Source organism: Gopherus flavomarginatus, chromosome 4, assembly GCF_025201925.1.
Source record: "Gopherus flavomarginatus isolate rGopFla2 chromosome 4, rGopFla2.mat.asm, whole genome shotgun sequence".
NCBI classification, from domain to species: Eukaryota; Metazoa; Chordata; order Testudines; family Testudinidae; genus Gopherus; species Gopherus flavomarginatus.
The window spans coordinates 80,223,210-80,244,078 of record NC_066620.1 but is presented as its reverse complement, the minus strand read 5'-3'; the positions used below and the strand labels follow the sequence as shown (position 1 = coordinate 80,244,078).

Below are 20,869 nucleotides of genomic sequence, written 5' to 3'. Positions count from 1 at the left end.
GAAAGGGATAGATAAGACAACAGAAAATATCATGTTGCCTCTATATGAATCCATGGTAGGCCCACATCTTGAATACTGTGTGCAGATCTGGTTACCCCATCTCAAAAAAGATATATTGGAATTGGAAAAGGTTTAGTAAAGGGCAACAAAAATGATTAGGGGTATGGAACAGCTTCCGTATGAGGAGAGATTAAAAAGACTGGGACTTTTCAGCTTGGAAAAGAGATGACTAAGGGGGGGATATGATAGAGGTCTGTAAAATCATGACTGGTGTGGAGAAAGTAAATAAGGAAGTGTTACTTGCTCCTTCTCATAATCCAGGAACTAGGGGTCACCCAATGAAATTAATAGGCAGCAGGTTTAAAACAAAAGGAAGTATTTCTTCACACAATGCAGTCAACCTGTGGAACTCTTTGCCAGAGGATATTGTGAAGGCCAAGACTATAACAGGGTTCAAAAAAGAACTAGATACATTCATGGAGGATAGATCCATCAATGGCTATTAGCCAGGATGGGCAGGGTTGGTGTCATTAACCTCAAGAGGTTTGCTAGAAGCTGGGAATGGGCGACAGGGAGTGGATCACTCAATTACCTGTTCTGTTCATTCCCCCTAAAGCACTTGGCAATGGCCACTGTTGGAAAACAGGATACTGGGCTAGATGAACCTTTGGTCTGACCCAGTATGGCTGTTCTTACATTCTTATGTCCAAGAAGGGTACCCTATGGAACCGTGGAAGAATTACAGGAACAGCGTTATCCCATTCCCAGTCTCAGCAACCCGTGGAAGGGGTTTTATTCATGACATGAATAAAATCATCCATCATCTACTTTAGATCAGAACATTACAACCCACTCCACATCCTATTTCTACCCTCAGAATTGGGGACAAACAGAGCAGGGCCCTCTCTGAAACAGCAAAATAAATTCTCAGTGGAGGCTTACCTTCAAAGCATTCCCATGTCACCATTCTCAGACAATTATTTTTGTTCTGCAGATGGATGGGAACCTTTCTTTTCTCCCACCTCGAGCTTTAATTATTGCCATTTAGTCTTACATTTGCTTCTGGGGTATCCAGGAACATGGTAGCAAGAAATATTAGCTTTAGGGAAGAAGAAAATTTATCAATCTCTTCCCAGACAATTTTTTGACCAGAGTTCTGTACAGAGACACAGCTGAAACAAACACATACAGTGATATAGTTCTTGGATCCAAGATGAACACTCACATGGTGCCAGAGAAAGCAATCCTATGCCTGGGCAGAGGATGAATGCTATCATATATCAGATCCCATCTCAGAAGAATGTTAACAGAAGATAAAGATGGCCATAAAGGAAAACAAGTAGTGTCACAGAAACAGAAAATTAATTCTTATTGGAGCCTGTTGCGACTTCTGATCCCACACACAGGCATGCTTCAATATTCTAGATCAGAGGTTCTCAAACTAGGGCTGCCACTTGTTCAGGGAAAGCCCTTGGCACGCTGGGCTGGTTTGTTTACCTGCCGCATCCACAGGTTCGGCTGATCGCGGCTCCCACTGGCCACGGTTCGCTGCTCCAGGCCAAGGGGAAGGTCCTGCAGCCCCCATTGGCCTGGAGTGGTGAACTGCAGCCACTGGGAGCCGCGATCGGCTGAACCTGTGGATGCGGCAGGTAAACAAACCGGCTCAGCCCACCAGGGACATTTCCTGAACAAGCGGCGGCCTTAGTTTGAGAACCACTGTTCTAGAGTTTATATGAGTTCTGTCCAATAATTCCAGGTCTCTCCTCTGCATCCCACCCTATCTCATCCATTAGAAGAGATCCAACTCTAGTTGTATATTCTGTATTCTCTTAGCTGGGTGAATGCAGAGAATCATGCATTTTTTAAGGGATCTTCCCAATTCATGTCAGGGAATGAATACCAAAAGAGAGAGCACAACATCCACCCACCATAGCACAATGGTATGTTGAGGTCTTGAAGCAATATTCCTTCTAGAGATAACAGACCTGTGTAGGTCATGGCAGTCAACATATCTGATAGAGTTTTCATAGATCACTGGGAAGAATGTGATCAGCCTTATCTCTGAGAGCGAAGTTCCATCTTGGGTGGAGCAAAGTTTTCCTCTCTGAGTGTGCACTTCTCACTGAGGAGAAGATGAACACCACAACTTAAATTCTAGAAAATTGAATTAGCAGAGTGACCCCTACACCCAGAAATATCTCACTCATAGGATGTCAGTGTGGTGGGCTGGTTCTTATTGGTGTGCATCTGGAAACAATAAAGTGTTCTTTTGTTTCCCTGTTTCAAGACCCAGGAGGTGAGATGGAGAATGACCTCTTGCAAAACAGGCAAGATCCTAGCTGTATGCCTTTTCACCTTTTCTGCTGCTATTCACAGCAGTACAAATGATAGGAATGAGATAGTAGCAGTGATACTGTTTATGCCTTTCTGGCTGAAGAGACTATTGCTTTCAGGCTTGATTAACCTAGAATTGAATCTTGAGATTTCACAGCGGTCTGCTGTTGCAAAACCAGTCCTTCATTTGAGACCTGAGAGATTTAAAATGAATACTTGGGTAATACGATGATTTCTTTCATGGACACCAAAAGAGAAGCCAAGAAATAGACCTTATTCCATTGGCTGGTGCAAAGTCCGCAGCTAACTACCATGTTAAACCAGTGAAAGAGCCTTAAGTTCCTTCAGGAGAGCTTTAGTGTGCTTGTACAAGTGTGTCCAAGCAAAAGGTGAATGCTCTGTAGTATGTTGTCAGTATGGTCATGAAAAGAAAGTATTGTACAAATCCTAATGTTATATGCTTTGTGAGAATATCAACCTTATTCCAGCTACAGCTGTGTGGAAAAACCAATATATATATTTGCCTTGTCAGTTGTGAAAAAAAATCACTTGAGATGAACCGAAAATGAATTCTTTTAACTCTTTGGTGAATCAAAAATTATTTTTGGGTTGAATGAAATATTTTATTTTGACAAAATTGAAAGGTTTTGTTTCAACTTTAATAATTTTTAATGGTTTTGATTTTTTCATTAGAAATAAAAAGTCACTTTGAACTGAAAAATCAAAATGTTTCATTTAAAAAATGTTGAAATTTTTTTTATCAAAACAGTTCAGCAAAATGGACTCATGCTCAACGTTAGTGTCGCTGAATCTATATTTTCCACTGGAAAAAAATTTGTACAAAAAATATTGTCTAGCTCTAATTCCAACCCCACAAAGTCATAGAATATAACCCTGGAACCTCATTCTGCTGTTTACAGCACTACACATATTGAATCCTGGCAGGAGGTGGTCGTATACTCCTGTCCTTAGAGTAGGCCTCCTGAAGGTGATTATCTCCAATGAGATGAGTTTATTTTTAATTTGCCGGTGGGAATGTTCTCTAATGGACTAGTACTGTACTTCTAATTCAGACAGAATGTCCTCATAACTGTAATAGAATTCATTCCCTACGTACATTCAAGAAATATTCCTTTGTCAGTTAAGCATTTTGCATATTAGTCATCAATGCTATTTTCTTTCTTTTGGCAAAAGTTGTAATATAGACATCAGAGTCTATGAATACTACTTATATTGCCTTCCATATTTCATTGGGCATTTGTTGTCCTGTGTAATAAATAATGGTAGAGGAAAATGGCAATATTTACAGGCCAGATTTGTAAAAGTTAGGATCTTAAGGCAGTACTGAGGTATTTACATAAGTGGCTTGATTTTTTAGAAGTACTGAGCCTGCAGCAGCTTCCCTTACCATCACCAGCATTAGAAATATGGTAGCATTAGTGTAGAATGGTTGCTGGTGTATTTATCACCATGCTGTGAAAAATATATTGCAATATCTACAGTAGCGTGATTTCCTGACCCTATTGAAGTCAATAGCAGTTTGACCATTGGCTTGATTAAGACCAGGATTTCACCCTAGCATTCTCACTATCTACAGCAAGAATGAGAGGCTTTCCTAGAATAATAAGTGTATGTAATATGGTTTTAGTGATGATTTTGCCTGAGTAAGGACTAAAGGCTGCAGGATTTGGCCATAGTTAAGAATGGAAGGATTTCCAGTGAAAGTATGTTTATTCTTACACTAGATTAAGGGTCATTCCCTCAAAGGTAGGCCCCAGGGGTGCATCCACAAAATTGCCCATGTGCCGTTATGCTTGCAAAACTTGATATACATATGTGTACAGATCAAGCAAGTCCACCCATAGACCAGTCTGTACAGGTCCTTTTTGCATGTTCAAAAGCCTGTAAGTACTTGCAAAGGGAGGGTTTTGTGAGCGCCCATGCATGGGTACAATATGTACTGCAGCATCTCAGAAAGTGGTCTAAAATTAAGCTTGACTCTTGAAACTGTAAAATGTTTTTGCTGTCTGCTAAAACAAGTAGACAAGTCAGCAATAAGGAGGCAATTGATTAATACAAGTAATAATGCAGCTTGAGCTTTAAGTGGATTCACAGCCTTCTCAAAAACAATTCTGGCTGCCCAATTCACTTAAGTAAAATTTGGATTAGCAGGAAAACATCCAGAAGAACCATGGCAACATGATATAGCTTTAATTAATTTAGCTCTCTTGCATCAACTTTCCATCTGATTGTGAAGCAAAATAGCACACACGTGCAATTTCAGTATAAGGGATGTCAAGAAAACAAGATAATGAATGGCAAACTCTCAAGTGAAATTAACTTGACTATTCCTTTTCTCTAGTAAGACATCTTTTGTCTTATTGCTTTCTTTTGGCTTTAGGTCTTACCTGTTTTTGTATAGCATGGTTTGTCGTTATTTCTTATCCTTCTTAATTTATTTAAAAACGTAGCATAATTTTGAAAGGCTTCTCTAATGTTGACTGCAGCAAATAACAAACCCAGGGTTAAGGTAATACATGTTATTGACAATTCATAGAATTGTCATAATGAATCTCAATCCAAACAGTCAAAATCCCAGAAAACTAAGAACGAATGACAAGTTGAAGGTTGTATAACAATGTTTCTTGTCCACTAGTGGAATGTGTAAGTGTTGAAAATCCAAAACTCTGTAATAATTGAAATGATATATAATAAAAAGAAAATATTTGATATTTATTAAACAGCTTTTGTAATAAAACCTACATTTGAGACCGGAGCAATCATTATATCATAGCGATTCCTTGGGTAATAAGAAACTGAAACATTTTTTTAAAATTACTCTTTAGAGCAAAAAAAGTATCCAGTGAAAATGATAAAGAACTACTACAGTGGTATCTGTTAACAAAAGATCAGCGTTAGTTAGGAGTAAAACACTAGAGCATATGATACACTGTATTGCAGTATTTTTTTTATTCTAAATATAAGGAAATACAGAGCTATCTTAGACATGGTAGTTTGGTGAAATACTATTTTTTTTTTAGTGGCAGCCAGTGTATTTCGGTAGACAATCCTTTGTCTTTCTGAAACTGTATAAAGAGGGCCCAAACATTTTACAAGGTGATAATTTTTAAATTAATTTCCTTATTAAACATTGAAACTGATTGACTAAGACAGGTTCCCCCCCCCTCCCAAAAATGTGTATAAAATGACACTTGGTCTTTTGTTTTCTACTGTTTTGCATATAATGTCCATTGATGTTGGGAATTATATGTTCCAGGTGACTAGTGCAGAGATGAGGGTTGCTATACCCTCCTCCCATATTAGTTTTCTATCTAATAGCATCCTCTTAAAATGACAAACATTGGAGGGAAGCCATTATACCCTCTGAAGCAAAATGTGTGCTGTTGTGGCTGATCACACAGAGGGGAGAACAGGCAGATTCTTTAGTGTGGAAGCCTGTGGCGTACTTTCAGAATACAGTTAGATTTGTGTTCTAGAATTTAGTATTGAATTAACTGAACTCCAAACGTGCGTTAATCTTATAGTTAATTATCAGACTTTATGGTTGACATTTTAGGCTTTCAAAATTTGAAGTACTTCGCAGAAATTAATATTCTGAAAAAGATAGCTGTTGGCATATGGGGGGGGAGATAAATAGGCAATGGCTTCTTTTTACTCATCCCTGTTAGAGATTTCTGAAAATGTGAAACTGTGGTTCACTAAATTCAAAGATATTGATGACTGATATTTTTGCTTTTTCTTTCTACAGCTAGTTGATGTGGAAAAATGGGTATGTGCTTCTCTCTTTTATTTACTTGATCAAAAATATTCCATGTTTGTCATTAATTCTAATCTGTCTGTTTTGGTATCCTGTATGTGTCATAACACCTGAACTTGCAGGGCTCAAAAGAGAGGCTATTACATTATCAGGCAGGGCCTGGTGATTTCGGAATCATTTTTCCATCAAAAATCACACACACAAATGATTTTCATTATTATTTCTTTTGTAATTATTACTTCTATTGTAGTAGTAAGCCCTAGAAAATTCTGACTATTGCCTTACAATTTTGAGCCTTGTTGTCTAATATTTTAACTCCATCCTGTAAAACCTCACTATCTTTTCCAGTGCACACATTGTAATTTTGCAATGCATGACAATAATATAATTGTTAATACTGATAAATGATAGGTGTCATTTTATGGAGCTCCAAATTCTCTGTGTGCTGAATATTTTAAAATGGTGAACAGCTGCCTCAGAACATATAAATTTAAACGGTTATAGATGTTATGAAAAACATCTCTCAGCACAATGTTTTATTTTGTGTTCCAGACTTTACATTTAGTAAGAAATAATGTATTGAACTATTTCAAGCCAGCTGGGTCAAACTTTCAAAAAGTGACCTTCAACACTAGTGTGTAATCCATGCTTACAAAGTGTGGTTCTCTGTCCCTTTTCCCCCTCTAATGGCTGGACTACATATGAGCTTGAATCCGATAAAGCCTTTGAGCTGTCAGACTTGGATCTTTTAGTTCAGGCAGTTGAAGGTCATGCTTTAGATCAGATGTCCTAGGTTCTATCCCTGCTGCTGATGCCCCAGCCAGGGCATTACAAGGGGTAGCCTGTATCAGGATTTGAGATGCAGGGCGGGGGTCTCTGTGCAAACGTGATATAATTTCCATGTAAAAAATCCATTTGCACAAATAGTTTTTTCCTGTGTAATTATCCTATGTAATTTCTATCATCTGCCCACCTATGGGTGAAGATGTTTATACACATTCAAATGGAAAGAAGGTAGAGGCCCTTTTGAAAATTTGACCCGGAAAGTCTAAAGACCTTCGTGATACATCAGTCCTTAATGTTATCTGCAAATAGTCTGGAACATCTGTGGCATCCTGTTTCTGTATGTAAATGGGAACAGTAGCAGTTCTATAGTTACATGTCTTATTAAGGTTCCAGTTATAGAGGATTAATACATATTTAATAGCTAGTTAATAAATATTAATTCAACAGTTATAGATTGTTACATTCTAATTGTAAGTGTATGCTTAATATAAGGATAGCAGAACAATTTTTATATCTGAGGATCTCAAATGCTTTATACAAGCTGTGACAGACCCAGACCAGTGGGGTACAGGAGTCTGGTAGAGGGCAACTATACTGGTCACTGGATGAGTAGTTTTCTGTTCCCTGAGTGACCAGAGCAGGGGCTGCACCAGAGTAATCAGGAACCTGCTAGAACCAATTAAGACAGATAGGCTGATTAGAACACCTGCAGCAAATCAAGGCAGGCTAATCAAGGCACTTGGGTTTAAAAAGAAGTTCAGTTTGTGGTGTGCGTGTGAGGAGCTGGGAGCAAGAGGTGCAAGGAGCTGAGAGTGAGAGTGTGTGCTGCTGGAGGACTAAGGAGTACAAGCGTTATCAGACACCAGGAGGAAGGTCCCGTTGTGAGGATAAAGAAGGTGTTTAGAGGAGGCCATAGGGAAGTAGCCCAGGGAGTTGTAGTGTCATGCAGCTGTTACAGGAGGCACTATAGACAGCTGCAATCCCCAGGGCCCTGGGCTGGAACCCGGAGTAGAGGGAGGGCCTGGGTTCCCCCCAAACCTCCCACCTCCTGATCAGACACAAGAGGAGTTGACCCAGACTGTGGGCTCCACCAGAGGGGAAGATCACTGAGATGAGCAAATCCGCCAATAAGCGCAGGACCCACCAAGGTAGAGGAGGAACTCTGTCACAAAGCATTAGTGAACTATGCGTTGGTAGGGAATGGAGTGTATTTTTAAACAGTGAGGGTTAAATGCTCCTCTCAGGTTATCCCATGTGACTCCATTGTTTTTATTGGCAATGCATCAGTGTAACTGAGAGGTAACTTGGGCCATGGTTAAAGTCAAGTTCTTATTAGTTGATTGGAATCTTAGTGATGTCACAACTTTGCACCAACTTCTAGCATTTTTTTTCTGGCATAGTAGTAAATAGTATTTTTTCAACATAAAATACTTTTTGGGATTTGGGATAAATACATTGTTTGTAATATGCCACACCAGGATATGCAGTATTTGGATGTAGAAGCACCTGTCCTTGTCAGGGTCGGATTAACACATAGGAAATCTCGGCATGTGGCTAAGACACAAATTCGTGGGGGGAAAGGGAGGGGTGGCAATAAGCATCATACTCACTGTGACTGGGCTAGCTGTGGTATGGATCTGTTGGGACCGGCAGCTCATCCTGCTGCTGCTCAGGGTGTTGCTCACTGTGACAGATGGGTGGCTGATCTCATTGTTCTGCAATCCAGTGCACCAGGTCATAACACCACTCACTCAGATTTGGCTTGGCTGCCCCTCCGGCATGGTGAGGAGTGCCCTGAGCAGCAGCAGGATGAGAAGCTGGTTCCAGCAAATCTGCAGCCTGGCCATGGTGGGTATACTTGCATGGCTGTTTGTTGTTAGCCATAAGAAAGTAGGGGCCTAGAACTCAGTGACAGGTCAATCTGGCGCTGGTCCTTGTGCTTTACAAAGCACTTGAGATATGAATTGGAAGCCTAATAATGCACATTCTGACACTGTTTACTGCTTAACCAAAATAATAATTCTTGAAGATATTCATCCAATTATAAGAATAAGCCAGATATCTGAGCATTCTCTGTATTTCTGCTTTGGAGAAAAGTGTAGTTCAAGTTGCTAAGTCCTGTTTTTCATAACATCAGAAATCTTGGGCTGGATTCTTATTGTGCCAAGCATGTGTAGCTGAAGTGGGAAAGATGATTCTAAACTACCTTATGCCTCCCAGAATACTGGGATTGAACTGACCCCTGGTGAAAGTTAGATTAGTCACAGTGCTTAACTCAGTACACCAGTGTCTTGACCATCTCTGCTGTAGCCCAGTTCGCAGTGCTTCCTGTCTGGAGGGTGTAGAGTAGGTGGTATAAAGCCAGCTGTGCTAGCTTTAAATCACTGTGAAATTCCTCTAGCTTTAGGAAAATCCCCAACTTTAGGGTAGTTTTAAGTGGCCCTTGCACTCCTGGAGGTTGCTAAGAGGACTTAACTCTGGCCTTTAATATTTTTTTGATATATATTATTTGGATTAGAGCTGGGTAAATAACAGATTTTTTTGTTGTTTGGTTCCAAAAAATGAAAGGAAAACTTGTTTCTCTATGGCCCCATGAGTTTTGATTATCATGCATAGTGGCAATTTCATAGTCTTTCATAATGACTATGAACAGTCATGGGGCTAGAGTGAGAGAATTACTCTACAGTGTAGTGGTTAGGGGAGTCACCTAGGATTTGGGAGATCCATGTTCAAATCTCTTCTCCACTGATCTGTTAATGCTATTCCACTTTGCAAAAACAACAAGAGACCCATGCTATAACCCATCAGTTTAGGGTACTCTCCTGCAATGTAGGTGACCCAAGTCCAAATCCCTTTTCCACATCAAGCAGAGAAGGGAATTGAACCTGAGTGAGTGCTCTAACCACTGGGGTAAAAACTGTAAGGGTATCAATTGCATCTGAGTCCCAAAAATGTTTTAGAGTTTATTTGGTGAATTCATGAGTAGTTTTGACTCAACTGGAACTACATTTTTTTGGTGAATAAATTATTTGTCAAAAAAATTTCATCCAGCTCTACTTTGGACTAATTCAGTTCGTATTAAAGGAACATAGCAACTTGAAAATCACATGAGAAATGTGCAGCTATTTGCTAGACAGAAGCAGAAAGCTGTTCAATATACTGAATACGTGATCATTGAGGCTGGACCCCTTGCCTCATTCCATTTATCCATTCACAGACTGTTTCACAGGAAACTGAAATTCCATTCAGCTTCCTTATGTATGAACAAATCATAGAATGCAGAGAGATCATTTACTTGTTGGAAAATTTCCACTGATTTTATTTATACAGGTGTGCATAGTCATGGAACCATGATAGATTGTTGTTGTAAAACATAAACCAGTGCACATGAGTGAATTTTTTAAAACTATTTCTATTCTGCCAAATATGTGTGATTTTATTCGATCACTGAAAGTCATATCTGTAATCTAGAAACATGGGGCTGATACAAAGCCCATGGAAGTCTTTCCATTGTCTTGAGTGGGCTTTTGATCAGAGAAAGGGTTTCTGTGGCCCTGATCAGAGAAACAGGAATATGCTGAAATGCTTTGCTGGATCAGGGTCTATGTATCTGCAAAATGTTGTCTTTCCATCACCATCCTCTGAGACACTAAGAGCGTCTCATAAAAAGGTCAGAAAGATTAATAATACAAAAGCCTCTTTTTTCCCCAAACTCCTTCATGTTTGAAAACAGTGCAATTATTTTTGGTGAAATTTTCAGGAAAAAGATAACTGAGAACAAGTATATCAAATTTCAACTGAAAAGATGCAAAGTTAAAAAGAAATTGAAAATGTCCTTTTCAGAATGGAAATGCTTGGACTATCTTAATATAGAGGTTGCTATGCATTCCACCAGTAATAATGCAAATGAAAATGCAAACTATCAAAAAAAATAATTCAATGTAGAAATCCAGGGAATAAAGAGTGTAAAACAATTTTTTTTCATGATTTATCTTTCCTCTTAGAACATAAGAATGGTCATACCAATGGTTCATCTAGCCCAGTATCCTGTCTTCCAGCAGTGGCCAATGCCAGATGCTTCAGAGAGAATGAACAGAACAGGACAATTTCAAGTGATTCGGGCTCTGTCATCCAGTCCTAGCTTTTGGCAGTTGGAGGTGTAGGGACACAAACACCATGGGGTTGTGTCCCTGACAGTCTTGGCTAATAGCTATTGATGGATCTATCCTCCATGAACTGTCCAATTTTTTTAATCCAGTTATACTTTTGAAGTTCACAAAAGACAAGCTTCTGTGTAACTGCAGACAGCAGGTCAAGTGATAGGGCCCCAAGAGCTTGCCACTGCTTGAAAAATATCATTGCCATACTTGAATATGTAGGAGCTTTATTTTCCTGGTATGTTTTCTTTAAGATAAAGGAAGTATAAATAGTGACAGAATGAGATGAAAGAAAATAATATATTCTTCTTCAAGTGATGGTCCCTATTTGAATTCCAAAGGTGGATGCGCATGTGTGCCATGCACCAGAGCCAAAACAGTTTTGTTGTAGTGTCCATTGACCCACATTTGCATCCTGCGTTGTCCGTGTGCTTGCATCTGTGGCTGTAAGAGGACGTACGGGTCGACCCTGCTTCAGTCCCCTCTTGCTGCCGCATAGCCAGAGTCAGAACCCCTGTTCCTTGGTGCTCATAGCTTGCTAAAAGAACTGATTGGTTGATCTACAAACTGCAGACAAACCTCTTAGAGAAGCCTGTCCTGCTCCCCCAGATAGTTCTGGCCTCCCTCAGGTGGTGTACCGACCTGTGCAAGGTCCTGGTTTACATCTCCCAGCCCCCGGGCTACTTTCACCACAGACTCCTGCCTTACTGGTTGGGGTGCCCAACTGAATGGTCATACAGCCCAAGGCCTCTGGCACCGAGAGAGGCCAGGATGCATGTTAATATCCTGAAATTGAGAACTGCCTGTCTTGTCTGTCAGGCATTCTTCCCACTCTTGCTATCCAACAACATGGTAGCAGTTGTCTGTATCAACAAGCAAGGTGGCTCCATGTCTTCCTCTCTGTGTGCAGAAGCTGTCCAACTCTGGAACTAATGCATTCAGCCACTTGGTGCTCTGTCCACACCTTTACCACTCACTATGCTATTGCCCCAGCAGAATAGCAGATGTGGCAGTCAGCCACACTGTCCTTCAGATTGTAACTTCTTGCAAGTCCTCGCACCCATCTCCATGCTGAGCACTGCTTGCTAATTACCCACGTCTGGAATCCATATAGGGACCATCACTTGAAGAGGAGGAGGTTACTTATCTGTAACTGAAGATTCTTTGAGATATGTGGTCCCTATTTGCATTCCGATACCTGCCTTTCATCGCCTCTGCTGCGGGCTACGTTGCATAGTGGTAAGAGGGATACTGGGGCGGTGTCAACCCACATAGCCATATCAGTATGCAAGTAAATCTTTTAGAGTAAGAGAGGAACACATTTTAGATATTTTGTAAAACACTTACTTTCAAATCCCACATGGAGCTTGGTTAGATAACAGAGAATCTGGATTGAGAGGAACAGGAAATGAGTTGAACAGAATAAAACAGAAGAGCTGGCCTCTAGGAAATACAGTTTGGAGATGAGTAGAAAAAAGAAATTAGTGGTGTCTCGGAGGTTAAAATGGCAGTGAGGAACTAAAAGCAAAGTATAGCAAAGGGTATAATACATCTGCAATATCATTTAAAAGTAATTAGTTGTATAACTTAAGAGGGCTAATTACCACGGTTTCAAATGTTTTTAACGAGTCATCTGAGAATGTGAATGTTCTGTGAGAATTTTCTTGTGTGCACTGTATCACTAAGTACATCTATAGAAATATAGATTTTTTTTTTTGTCATTATGGGCAGAAGCATGTTAGGAACTTTCCAGAACAAATACAGAGACATGGCCCTTGCCTTGAAGAACTTACATTCTTATTTTGGACATCACCTGAAGTATAAGGATGGCAAATGGAGGAAGAACAAGGGTCTCAGCCATGTCACCACCTGGTCAGCCAATTTAGGCATATACACACCTTGATGACTTAAGTGAAAATTGAGAGAAGGATGGGAGAGAGAACCACATGAGGTTCAAATGAAGAGTTGTACTAAAAGTTGTCTTTAATATGGAATTACCGTTTTACAAACCAATGCCTAAAGGCATAATTTAATCCAGGGCTGAAAGTCCTGTATAAAAATAATTATTTTAAATTAATCTGTGAGTATTATGGATTATGTGATTTGATGAAGCTCTTTACTTTTGGGATTGTAGCTCAGTTACATGTAAGGGAAATTAATGTGGTGGTTGCCTAAATGCACTTCTTTCTCCAAGGCTGAATTGATGTGAGGTCTGAATTTTTGTATGCAACAGTAGAAATATCTTTCTAATATTTTATTATGAATCCTTTCCCCTTTACCATTCAACATCATGCTGTAGAACTGTCATCTGTGCATCACCAATGGACTGCAGAAAACTGTTCCCATTGGACTGCCTATTTCTACTTATTCCCAGCAGCTGAACCACAATAAAACCTAGCTAAAAATGCACCAAAGACATTCCTAATATTAGTTTTCATGTAAACAATAACTATAGCTGTCATAGGCATGTCACAATAAAGAATAAAAGGGGTATTGTAAGGAAACACTCTCTGTACTAAAATGTGGTCTAAATTATGAAAATGGCAACTACTTCACTAGATAATATCAAATAATGTTTTACATTATATCGCCCCTTTCATCCATCAGGGGAACCCAGAGCACTTTGTAAACTACATATACAGGAATCATTTCAACTAGCACCAAAAAATCAGGCACAATTGGGGTAAAAATTCTCCAGACAGCTGTAAAGCTGTGTGTTTGCTTCACAGGGGGCCAGCAGAAGCGGAAGCGTCTGTACACTTCCTATAATCCCCAGAGAGAAACTTGCATAGCATTTCCCTTAAGCTCTCTGTGGGAGGACTGTCTTAGGTAGGTGGCCAGTGGTTCAGTATGCTGCACCCATCTAGTGGACCAAATCCATAATATAGGGAGAATAAGGACCAACTCTCTGTTTTGTGCTTTTTGTTGTTGTGGTCCAGCAGCACAGACAGCCTGGCTGCTTGAGGCTGAGGATTCTGTTCCCCAGAGCGAGATACTATTCATGTGGAACAAAACCCTTTAACTGGGCTTTCATTCTCTTCCCAGGATTTGGCCCCAGGAGATTAAATACCATATGCAGTTGAATGTAGGGAATTTAGGCCAGGATATTGGGATTATCCAAACTGGAATCAGGTCAGGATACGTGATCTCTTTCAAGTGGTCAGGACCTTGGTATGATACTGCATCTGGAAAAACATTAAAACTTCAAAGCTTCTATATACAGTTGTATTGCCCTTCTGCCAAGCAGCACATCTATGGAAATCCATATGTGCAAATCTTCAGAGAAAAAACAATGTGTCAAATATTCAAAATATTTTAATTTGTATTGAGAGCTACAGTTCAGTGCCATATGAGTCAGTCTCAATGTAAAGATGAATAAAAAAGAACTGTGTAGCATCATTGGCTAGAGCGAGGCATTTTAACAATGATCTGTTTTTTTACAGACCAATGCGTTGTATTATAAATTACAGTCACAACTATAGCAGTCTTCTTAATAAACTGATTACTAGATGAGATACCAGTTGAATGTGTTCTAAACTATAACACGTGGTGACGAACTCCAATGTGAATCTAGGGGCGAGAAATACTGGCTTCATTGAAGTCAATGGTAAACTCCCATTGACTTCAGTGAGGCTGGGTTTTATCCTAAAGTCTTTAATTCTCATTGTGGAAATATCTCAGAACTCAAAAGTATCATCAGAACTGAGTTTGTCTTCTGGTCCGTGCCTCTAAATATTAGGAGAATCTACAATGGATCCTGAAATTTCAGAGTAAATAAAAGATTATTTTGTGCCTTAATGGCTAAAACGAAAATCAATAACTCCTCAGACCTTTAGTGCATGTAATATAGAGCTTATTGTTGTGGCATCCTTAAAACGGTTGTTTGTAAGGTTTGTTAATGTTAGTGGACTTGGAAACATATAGTCATTTTTCACAGGTATATGTGACTAAACATGTTTGGGCAAACTATGATATCTGTTCCACGATTGCAACTTCACTGATAGCCCAAGGGAGTTGCATGTAACTTATAACAAACTTTTCCCTACTGTTAAATTTCTTCTTTCATTTTGATTTTTAGTTATGCGTGATATTATTTACTCAATGTTCTAATATCTGTCCCCCTGTTAGACTTCATGCCTTTATAAATCTATATTATGTATTTTTTAAAACTTCAGTATAATTCTGTCTTTAAGCAGTATCTCTCAAGGTCAGTATTGAAGTTCTTGCTTAGGATGGCATTAAGATATCTCATAGTATAACTCTGTGTAGTTAATTTCCAAAGATAAATTCAGGATTATTTTTCCTAGCCTAGAGCCCTGTGTTTGCCTCCACTATGAGGCATAGAGAGGGACAAATATAATGGAGCGGAAGAGTGTCCCCACTTCCAGCCTCCTGCCCCTGAGCATCAGAACACATGGAGTAGTGCCTCCAATGTATACCCCCTTCCCCCATTCCTAGGAGTCCACCAAAGCCATTTTCAGATATTTCAGTAGTGTGGGGGCTCTGAGTCTCAGCATGGGGAGATGTTGTGATACCTGTGGAACTGTTATACATAGCACACTTCCCTTTCTGAATGGCAGAGTTTTTTTTCAGCTGCGTGTTAATGCTGTCGAAAGTCTGCATTCTCCTCTTGCAGTGAATGAGATACAGGAGATGCAGTCTGAAGATGCTTTTTTTTTTTTTTAAAGAACCTTTCCTTACCAGGAAGGGGCAGATGTATCTAGAATGCTCTAGTTCTGTTAAGTTAGCAGTAGGTAAATAGCTGAGGTGGTACCAATTTGTGTGGGTGTGTCCAGAGGTTCCCCCTAAGGCTTGCACTGTGCAGCTGTGTTCCTTACTGTGTTCAGATAGGTGCCTGTCATGCTGAGTTGCCCCTCCATTACTACTGACTGGGGGAAAGGTCTTGAGGGCTATCCTCTAGTTATTTCTGGTGCACAGAGTGTGTAGTAGTGTGTGGGGGAGTGATCCAGGGCTCCCTGTTTCTCTAACTGCTTCCAGCACCACTGGCCAGTGGGGCTGTCTTTAGAAAAGGCACAGAAGTGATCCTAGGAATTATAAACTAACGAACCTTACTTGAGTACCATGCAAACTGGCTGAAACAATAACTAGAGTTATACAATACCCAGACAAACATGATATGATAGAGACAAAAGAGTACAGCCTCTATCAAGAAAAATTATCTCTCTAATCTACTAGAATTCCTTGATCATGTCAACAAAGATAAACCAACTGGTAAACTTAATTTGGGCTTTCAGAAAAAAAAATAAAGAGAGAAAGAAACAACCAACTCTTGATAAAGGCATTCTCAAGAGTCTTTTAAGGAATCTCTAAGCAGTCATGGGATGAGAAATAAAGGTACTGTAAATGACTGAAAACTGGCTGTGGGACAGAAAACAAGGTTCTGTAGTTGGACTGATCTTTAATATATTTGTTAATTATGTGGAAAAGGGTCTGAGCAAGGATAGCACAAAATTAGTGGATAACAGTTACATAGGTGAGTGACAAGCAGAGAACTGAGGTTCTTGAAGAACTTAGTTGGAAAGGGCAACATGATGGTAGATGAAATTAAATGTTGACAAAGCTAGGTAAAGCACATAGGGAGGAATAATTTGTACTAGTCTTAGCCCTTACTGGGTGTTGGTGTAGCCATATTGGTCCCAGGATGTTAGAGAGACAGGGTGGGTGAGATAATCTTTTATTGGACCAGATTCTGTTGGTGAGAGAGACAAGCTATCAAGCTACACAGAGCTCTTCTTCAGGTCTGGGAAAGGTACTCAGAGTATCACAACTAAGTGCAAGATGGAACAATAGTTTAGCATAAGTAGTTACCGCATATTCTAGTTACTTTAGAACTAGAAGAATTCTTCTGCTGACTTAATTTATATATGAGTTATTTGAAAACTATATTATGGATTTCCGTAATTGTTTGGCATCTTAGTGCATATGGCATTGAAGTAATTCTTTAGAATTAATATGCAAGAAATAGCAGTAACAATTCTGTTTTCTTAGTTTACTATGTACTTGCATATTTATAACAGTCACTGCTATCAGTTGTGTTGCTGTCTGGATCACTGCATTTTGAATGTGGAAACCTGAAGTTAGGTTAGTAAGCATTTGCAGAGCACATTATTAAAATATTTCAGCTGTGACCCCTGTATTCACTGCACTCCATTTTGATTTACACAATAAAAGCTATTTAATTTGATGTATGCTTTAATATGATACTCTAAAGTTGAGGAAATTATTGTACAGAAATTATGAAGAATTGTTCTGAGCAGATGTGCTTTCTAGTGCATACTGTAATTGTATACTAATTATGGTAAATTCTGCTTTTAAATATGATTTTACTTCGGTGCATCTTGTTCACTATTTTAAGGAAAACACACAGCACATTTTAAAGTGACTGAGAGCAAATATTAATTGTATGTTTTCTCTTTTTCCCCCTGCCCCCCATGGCTCTGCAGAAATTTATGATGAAGGTAAGCAAGCTAAATATTTAGTATTGTACTGTATATGACTTTTGACTTTCATTTAATTCATTATTTATCTCTTATTTTTATTTTTTAAAGTAAATATCAAACTTTCACCAGATTTTTACTACTCGGGCTTCTGAAAGCTGTGGCTTTAGAAACCACACTAACTTAGTTTAAGGCTTTTTTTATTATCGTGGATGGGCAGAGGCAGACACTCTGGGCTATGTAGAGTAATAGTATTTGAAGGCATAACTTTAACAGTAGCAAATAAACTTTCTCTGAAGTATTGTTTTAAAATATTAAAGCAATTGTCTAAAGAGGTGAAAAACCTTCCCAACCTTTGCTAAAATGTGTTTTAATGATTTATCAAAAGATAACGTTTGATACATTTTATAGCTTTTATATACTTGTTGTCTCTATTCTTTCTTTGTATCACCTTTTTTATGGTTGGCCAGTTTCTGCGATTCTCAGTTAGTTGTTATGCAGTCAATGGGATTGGTGTAATATAGGGTTTGGCACATAATAATACATCTTGAGGCAATAAACAGATAAATGTCCCAGCAAAGAAATGCAAAATGGAACATATTGAGAACAGGTGCAACATATTCTGCTTCTGCTGTACTTGGAATGCTGCCATGATGGTTTAATACGTGAGCTGGGATGGCTGAGCCCTTCTATGGCAATGGAATCTGCACCCCCAAGTCATCTGAATAAACACATTCCTGCTTATGGGTGCCCTCATTCTGGAAACCCGTTTTCTTATGGTGTAAGGAAGTGTTAAGAAAATTTCAAAAGTTTTTGAAGAGTTCACATGAACCCTGAAAGGTTTAGTTCTTATTCAGTGATTTATCCAAAATTTGTTGATTGTCTATTTTCTACCCTTTCCTCTAAATAGTAACCTCTCTCACGAGTGTATCTGTCTACCAATGTATTTACTGATTTATACTCTCTGAAATAAGTGAAATTCTTTTAAACTGAGTAAAGGTAGAATAATTCAATATATCGTAAAGGAATGCACCTCACAACCTGGGTTTGGGATTACAGCATGCAACCTTCAATTCCTATACCTACTGCTCTAGCGTATGGGCTGGAATAATGTCTCCACTCTGGAGCTGTATAATTACTGATCCTTTCTCCTGGTATACCTCTTGCTTGCCCCATTGTCACTATCCAAACTGTCACTGTAGAACCAGAACTGCCGTTAGTGCCTTTGAAAATCTCCTCCTTTTAGACTGATTCTCTAAATCTGTAGGTGGAGCATAGATAAGCTAAGCATCGAAAGCTTCTCCTCATCAATATATGTTTTCATGTTTATTGTTTTTATTAATAGCCTCCATTCCCTCTGTAACATGAAATAGTACTTTTATAGTCTCTATTTGTATTATTTTGCTAATGAACTAAACATTCTGATTCTGAATAGAGTAAAACTAGGCAACATCAGTGACCTGAAGGTTAAAGAGCAAGATCCCACCAAACTTGGATTTGCAAGAATTGTGTAATGTTGTCATTGCAATAGCTCTTACAGCATTAAAGTGTCCTCCATTCACTACTCTGTATGGAGAAAAAGGAATTAAACAAACTACAACCACAATTCCTGCAATAAAATCACATATATATATATTTGGTGGAATGTCTGGCTTTACCCAGCATCAACACTTGACAGGTATTAATAGCCTGACATTAAAAAAAAGAGTAGTCAACAATGTTCTTGTGCATAAATCCCTATTTACTGAATTAGTCATTATTTTGTTTTTACAGTTGGCCATTTTTAAGCACATTTTAGCATTTTAAGCCTCTGATAGTAATAAATTATCTGCAGCCTTGAGGGCCCAATTTCCTTTGGAAATAATGCAGTGACTCAGGTTTTTGAGAGGAATATTACACTTTAATACAACATTAGTACATATTGTTTTAAAGATTACAAGCATTGGATTAAAAACATTAGAGTAGTTGGGTCATTAAAAAAAATCAACATTTGAAACAGTTACTTCTGTAACTTGTAGTCTTTGCTTTAGAAGGCATTGCTGAAGAAATCAAAGGAAGATATTACCATTCTCTCTGTACTTAATAACTGCTCTTACTGAAAATAAAATTTTAGGTGTTATACAAATGTCAGCCAAATATCTGTAGCATTTTTGGTTTTTTCCACATTTAATGTAGATCATGGGGCCCATATTTTAGAAGGTACTAATACAGAATGATATGTGACATAACTTATTATTTTAATCAACTTTAACATCTATTAGAGCTTCACAACAATTTCCCCTTACAATTCCAATAATTGTGCTTACCATTTACTATACTTCCCTTCTCATGAGGTATCCATCATAAAATTAGTTTTTGCAACTGCAAAAAAGCTCTTAGCGTGTTCTTAAAAGCTCAGAGTCTTTTTAGTGAATAATTCTTCATTACAATGCACTTCAGCTCTTGCTTTCTTTTGACACATTCAGCAGTTGTGGGATGTTGATTGCTGGCTTTGGTGACTGCAACTGCTTGAATATTTACCTATTAAAGGAGTTGCAGTTAGGACTTCTGTTCAGATGTTCAAGCATTACAGTTCTGTAGTCATGCTCCAAAGAGTATCAGAAATTACCAACACTTATTCTACATACAAAAATTGCACTGATATAACTCTCGTCATTTGGATAGGAGAAGTCGTACAGTTCTACATCACTAGTTAAATCGAGGTAGTAGCAATATGGTCATGCACTTACACTGATGTAGTAACACCAGAGCAAGAAGACCTCCCATTCCTATCTGACACTGCACTGCTCAATGAAGAACTGACCTGTCTGGCAACTAGGAACTCCTCAATGGCATCAATACTCTGGTTATCCTCTGGCAATTCTATCTGCCTTTGGAATCCTCCCCAGTATAACAGGATTGGCTTTCCTATCTAACAATGGATATGAGAGCTGCATTCCTCTGTCCCTCATCCACAGGCGCAGTGAAGAGCTTGGACTGGGGCAGACAACAGATGCCTTCCAGGATACAATGAAAGAGATTATGGGTGTTTGATCTCTACCCCTTCAGTTATCTTAGATGCCAGTAGTATTGTGCACTATGGTGTGAAACTTCCCATCTAGCAGTGAGCCTGCAGGTAGTTCAGGGGTCCATGGAATAAGAACATCATTCCATACTCCACTAGGCTTACATTGGTTCAGGGTGCTGCTATGTGGACACGGGTGTTGCAGCATGCACTGTTGTAAGCCCAGCTGTGGGAATGCTTTCCACCCAAATATCTGTATCAATTTCACTGAACTGATGGAATTTATATCAGTGCAACTTCTGTTTATAGGCAAGGCTATGGAATAGAAAAGACACAGCTGTGACATTCTTAA

General features: G+C 38.9%; 1 protein-coding gene and 1 long non-coding RNA gene across 2 annotated transcripts in view; one reads left to right on the top strand and one right to left on the bottom strand.

Annotated features, from left to right (window-relative positions):
* Positions 1-20,869, top strand: part of RYR2 (ryanodine receptor 2) — a 727,531-nt gene that overhangs the window by 243,887 nt on the left and 462,775 nt on the right. Inside the window, exons 4-5 of the mRNA XM_050950348.1 lie at positions 6,104-6,124; positions 17,520-17,534. Coding sequence (XP_050806305.1) covers positions 6,104-6,124; positions 17,520-17,534 — 36 coding nt within the window. The remainder of the gene's footprint in view (positions 1-6,103; positions 6,125-17,519; positions 17,535-20,869) is intronic.
* LOC127049568 (uncharacterized) overlaps positions 1-20,869 on the bottom strand; it is an 838,950-nt gene that overhangs the window by 366,348 nt on the left and 451,733 nt on the right. The window lies entirely within an intron of this gene.